This window comes from Vipera berus (assembly GCF_964194415.1).
Source record: "Vipera berus genome assembly, chromosome: Z".
Taxonomy (NCBI): Eukaryota; Metazoa; Chordata; class Lepidosauria; order Squamata; family Viperidae; genus Vipera; species Vipera berus.
This window is the reverse complement of record NC_138205.1, coordinates 34,380,309-34,386,371: the sequence shown is the minus strand read 5'-3', so window position 1 is coordinate 34,386,371 and position 6,063 is coordinate 34,380,309. Positions and strand designations below refer to the sequence as shown.

The following is a 6,063-nucleotide window of genomic DNA, read 5'->3' as shown; positions in this document are numbered from 1 at the left end:
AAAGATTGTTAAACTATTAAAGTATTTGCTATCTATCATATACATTGGTTTTACTCAGCACAATATTAATTTCAGGTTCTCTAGTGACAGTAAAAATGAAGTGGTCCGTTGCCAAACATGTAAAAATATACATCAACAAAAACAGAATAAAATAAAATGAGCAAGGAAAAAAAACCAGCACCAGTAATCAGACTTAGAGGCACAAACCTACAAAGAGGAAGACAGGAATTTTACAGAATTATGTACAACAATTTTGTCTTCTGCTAAGCTTTGTGTTCCCTTCATACATTTGGAGTTCATGGGTTTTCTAAGGAAAAGTGCTAACCACGTCCACATTTTTACTTCATAAACCATTTCTTTTAAATTACAAGAGGCTCAAAAAGAAGTTTTAAACAAGAAAATTTACAAATACTTGGACTATATTATACCAACATGAAAACAAAACAGTTACCTAGATTTGATTCTAAAGAGACATTTAATAGGTAGGTTTCTTTTTTTGTTGTACAAAAACAAAATAAGAGAGAAATGTTAATATAGGTAGTTTTTCCAAGTGTCAAGAAGCAGAAGATAGAATCCCTTCAGTTTGCTTAGATGTTTGTTTCTTGTTTCAATGTACAAACTGTTATGTTAATTTTTACATTTTCCTCTAAATTTGTGGAACAGTGCGGTCAGATTACTTTTCTTTCTTTCTTTCTTTCTTTCTTTCTTTCTTTCTTTCTTTCTTTCTTTCTTTCTTTCTTTCTTTCTTTCTTTCTTTCTTTTTCAGTGCCATTCTCTCTTCCATTCCCACTTTCATCCCTTCTTTTTTTCACTCTTCTTCATCTTCTTCAGCCTCTGGTTTTTCCTGGCTATTTGAGCCTGGCCCTGCAGGTTTGTTTTCTTTTTTCCACTTCATCCGTCTGTTCTGGAACCAGATTTTGATCTGTCTTTCTGTAAGACATAAAGCATGGGCTATCTCAATGCGTCGCCTTCTGGTCAAGTAACGGTTGTAATGGAATTCCTTCTCCAGTTCCAGGGTCTGGTACCTGGTATAGGTCTGGCGGCCTCTCTTCCTGTCAGTTCCTGGAAAATAATAAAATAGAATTTTACAAGATTAATTTGGCTTTGCACTTCTTTATGTGCTTCTGTTTTTTAACAAGTTTACCCGCAGGCATATTCACAATATACATATGTTTAAGACTACCTACTTTTAATAAGACATATTTTTCCTTACATAAAAAAAATCTGTATTTTGTACTCTGACACCATTAAAACAAATTAAAAGAAAAGTATGATATTGCATACTTTGAATGAATCTTTTTCAGCTTCTGTAGGCAGGAATTTATTATTCAGCTCTATAATTTCAAATAAACGTTGCGCGTTAGGTGCACAACATAAGCTTGCTGATACTTATTTGGAGGCATATGAGGACCCAGATTGTTGGGGGCAATAAGCTGACTTTGTAATAATGCCGCTTGGGGTGTGTGTGAAAGCCCTAATAAGCAGGCATATACATAGAATGAAGGCTACTGCTAAGCTTGTAAGCCGCCCTGAGTCTTCGGAGAACGGCGGGATATAAATGGAATTAAAATAAATAAAATAAAATAAAAATATCAGGTTGAGTTTAGGACAAGCATTGAAGATTGAATGAATTTAGGACAATTTACAGGTGATGCAAATTTTGTTTAAGGAGATTCAATGCATTAGTTTTTTGAATGTCAAAATTCCTATCCCTACCAATAAAGATCAGTGAAAATTCTTGTTGAGAAATGCAAGCATGAATGAAAAGTTCTATAAAAAGCTTGTTACTTATTTTCTCATAGGATGTTTGATAAGAGTTAAATCATGCAACAAGAATTGAGGTGGATGAAATTGCAAGGAAGCTCTTTCCTGCAGAAATTTTCACATCTGGTAAACTTATTTAAGTCAGTGAAGGTTAATGTTAGGGTAACGTTACTTCCTTCCTTTTCCAGGTTGTGTTTTATTTAATTCTACCCCTTCCCCTGAGGGGGAAAAAATGGTATTTGGATTTTTTTTCATTAGGAATTTCGGAAGCTGCTGGGCTCAGTTAGTCGATATGGGAATTCCTCAAAGCAAGCGTCCTGTCTTTGACCACAACTATTTTACTCCGGCATCCAAAGAATCTGGATTCAAACCAGAAATCAATTCTGCAGTCATTTCTTGCTGGCCTCATACAACTAAGGAGGCTTCGGCTTTGAGCAAATGGATTTTATCACCGGTTCTTGCCAGAGTTAAAACAGCCCTACTTTACCACTCCGAAATGTGTTGATCAACTTAGTATGTTTATTGTTTAGCAAAAAAGGGAGAAGGGATGTAAGTCTTTGGCTCTGTAAAAAGAGCAATAAAGCAGGATATAAAGAGGAGGAAAATAAGCTGTCTGTGGAATGTGAGTTGTAAACTCTGCTGAAGGGAAGGCTGTAATGGTCAGTCTTGCTTTGGCAGTGGAATCTCCCAATTCCATGCAAGGCTCAAGGAAATGCAGGGGGTGGGGGGCATGGGGGGAGAGGAGGGGAAGATAAGAGACAGAGGAAATAAACCCCAGTTTTCATTGCATTTGTTGGAACGGAAAAAAGCCATCAGACCCTCAATAAAGGCGGGGGAGGTCAGCCTTGTGCCCTGGTTGTGTTCCATCCTTCAATATTGTCTTGTATTCCAGCAGCAAAATAATAATAAAAATAATTTGCTACCAGGAGCTACTACTATTGCTAGATTTTATAAAGTGGGGAGGGAAAAGGAAGTCCTTCTCAATTGCCTTTCCTCCATCCCACCCCACAACACTAAAGCTGGTGCTTTGACCTGCAACCTCTAAATCATGGTTTATGGATTACCTAATAAGAAAAAAATAATAATCTATTATGTTAGCCCCTGAAATTACTGAGTCTACTGTGCCTTCATGTTCAAACACACACGCGCACACACACAGCCTTTGTTTCCCCCTCACCCCCACCCCTGGCTTTGGTCTTCTTTCATGCCATTTGGACAGAGACCTAGACTGAATTTTTGCCTCAGCCACTACTTTCCATTCCAGATGTACTTTCAAATAGAACTTTACTAGGGCATCCCCCAATCAGGTGTCTCCACAAGCCTGGGATTACAGCTTATATTGTAGCTGACCATGATGGTAGGTGTAGCCAACACATCCAAAGGGCACTGGAGTGAAGAGAGCTGCACTGGAATATTACTAGAAAATTGGCAGATTTCGGAATAGCCATGGGTGACAGAATTGCCGACTTGGGAGCCCTTCCTCTTCCTATAGACATCCATTTAGTTTTCTGCCTATTGATCCGTGGACAACCTTTCAGGCTGTTCTCTCTCACACTGAAATGACCACTTTCACTAACATTCCAGCTGTAGAAGAATGTGTGAAACTGGCCCTTTTCAATATTCTCATTATCTCCACCTCAGTATTTGCTGGTCTAACAAAAGTCTAATCAATTTCCCTACATTCAATTACTGGGGCAAAGGGATCTCCCAATGGCTGATTCATGCCTTCCTCCACCTGTTAGTTCTCAAGAAATATAAGCTTGAAAAGGCAATGTAAGAGACACCACCTTTTACAGTGGGTCCTCTATATGATTACTCAGAGGTAAATATTAGTTGTTCCCCTTCAGATATGAGTGCATAGGATTGCAACTTAAATGTATTTTCCTTCCACTTAAAGCTTGGAGTGTTCTCTGCTCCTCAGTAGTCTGCCTCTGTTGGTTTCAATACAATGTGCTTGTTCTGCTGGGATCCTGTAACAGTAATTGGTATAATGGAGTTGATTTGTGGGAGTAAGAAAGGGAATCACCAATCCCACCAAGCATGGAAGAGAAATCTGGCTCTCAAGAGAAGCACAGAGAAGCACATTACTGAATGTGATAATGGTGCTATAACGGGTTAAGGACAGTTGAGCTTAGAAAGCCAAACTGATGGAAGCTTTTTTCCTTCCCTCTGGATTTTGCAAGGTGCCTCAGAGTTTAACTTACATTGGTTTTTCTAACAGCAGAACAAAATCAGATAGAAGACAAGAGAAAAGTAGGCAGGTAAGACTGTTGTTACTTAATACAGACTACACACAATTGGGAAAGGGGATATTAGGTGTAACAAGCTCAACCAGTGCATCTGTTCTACTCTTACAGAGAGAGCCCTTTGGTTTCACAAGCCTCATGTGCATTTCTGTTCCAAAACCTGACACGTGCACATATTTTAATGTGGATAAGGGAAAGAATGATCTGATTTTCTCCCCCCCCCCAATTTCCAGAATCTGGTGGGTCTGAAGTACATCTACAGTTGCACATCCTGAGAGGAAGGGCATAGGACATGGGGGAGGGGGAAGAGGAGGTGTAGGATTCCTATTCTGATGGAATGGCCTTTTTGAAAACAAAACAAGCCCCACTGGGTTTGTCTCTTCCACCCCCCCCCCCCTTTGTCTTTAAAAAAAACATTTCCACTGTAAAATAGAACAGCTATGCAATCACTAAGAATCAACCTCCAGTGCAGGATCTGAGGGAAACTTCTGAGTTTATATGTGTTTGTAATCCCAAGGAAAGGAAAGGAAAACTGACTTTATAATCGTGTCTCTTTCTTCTTTCCTTCCACCCCCACCCCCTCTTAATAGTACAGCCTGCTTTTCCCAAGACACCCTGTCATTGGCATACAGGAAGCCAAAAGCAGAAACAACAGAAGAAATAAATATTTAACCATTTGATTGTTTAAGGGTTACTTTTGTAGGGTAATCTCAGCGAGAGAAGGGGGAGGGGTGGGAGAGATTCCTTTGAAGGCAAACGTCATAAAAGGAGCCCAGCACCATCTTTTCCTCCCCCACCCTCCATATTACCTCTTCACCCCCCACCCACCCCCGGCCGCTGATCCTGCTTTCTCCCCAAGGCTTTCCCGCCACCTCCACTATTCTCCCGAAGGATCTCACCTGTGCTTCTCATCCAAGGATATATTCGCAAGTTGCTTTCGTGCCGCAAGTCCGTCTCCCTCTGGTCGCTTTTGTTACAGTTGGGCTTGGACGCGTCTCCCGGACACATCATGGACAGGTTTTGCTCAAAGGGGGAACAGTGCATGTTGAAGGAGCTGGTGTCCAGACCGTAGCTGCTGGAATACATGCCGGGGGGCTGGGGGTGCATACCTCCCCCGCTAGGGTAGAGCGCAGGCATGGAAGCAGCGAAAGAGGCCGTGGAACTGGAGCCATAGCCGGTGCGCTGGGCATTGGAAGCGAATGCGCAAGAAGTTTGCTCGGGAAATACTCCGGAGGGGAAAACCGAATTTGCGGCCTGATATTTAGAAAATAAAGCATTCGCATAATACAATGAACTCATAATCTGGCCGGGTGATTTGTAGGCCGGGACGTTTTAGTGTCGGTTTTACGAGGTACCGTGATATATTACGGAATTAGACTCCAGATTTACACCAAAAAGGACCCCCTTTTTCCTCCCTTGGCCACGTGACTCTAATCCACGTGATCCGAATAGCACCAATCCCTTCCGATCTTCCTCCCTCCCCTCCAACTCTCCCTCCCCCCCAACTGAAACTGTACCCCCCCCCCGTAATATGGAAAAGGGGGAAAACACTATGTATGGAGCAGTGGCCGGAATTTATACAATACGTTGCATTATTGATGATAGGATAGATACTGAATCTCCCAAGCTAGAAGCGGGAAGGAGCGAAATCATGCGCGCGGAGTCAGTAAGCCTCCGTTTTTAATTAGTTCTCAAACGAAGCTAGTAGGGGGGAAAAAATACAGGAGGGAGGCGGCGTGGCAAAGAAAATCAAAAGATCTCCAGTGGGTAGTGGCGCCAAGGTAGGGAAAGAAGAAGAAAGAAAAGAGAACTGCCGCGAAATCAAGAATAAGAAGTGAGGTGAAGTAGGAAAATCGAGCCACTTGGCCGATCCAAGCAAGAAAGAGAGCCTTAGGATTAGCAGGAAATGTTGTTTCCCCCCCCCCCTCATCGGTTTGATTTTGTGTTTCTCTCTCTCTCTCTTTGAAGTTGCTCTTGACGGGATATATACATACAGATATAATTTTCTCCTTTCTGCCCCTGTTCTCCCTCCTGCTAAGTACCCAGGAGAAAA

General features: G+C 41.5%; 1 protein-coding gene across 1 annotated transcript; it reads right to left on the bottom strand.

Moving 5' to 3' along the window:
* Positions 1–530: 530 nt before the first annotated feature.
* On the bottom strand, positions 531–5,309 carry HOXB7 (homeobox B7; the record flags this gene model as incomplete). The annotated part of the gene is made up of 2 exons (XM_081345393.1): positions 531–1,062; positions 4,910–5,309. The coding sequence occupies 2 exons, from the start codon at positions 5,307–5,309 to the stop codon at positions 809–811; spliced, it is 654 nt and encodes a 217-aa protein (XP_081201519.1). The 3' UTR covers positions 531–808.
* Between the last annotated feature and the right edge of the window lie 754 nt (positions 5,310–6,063).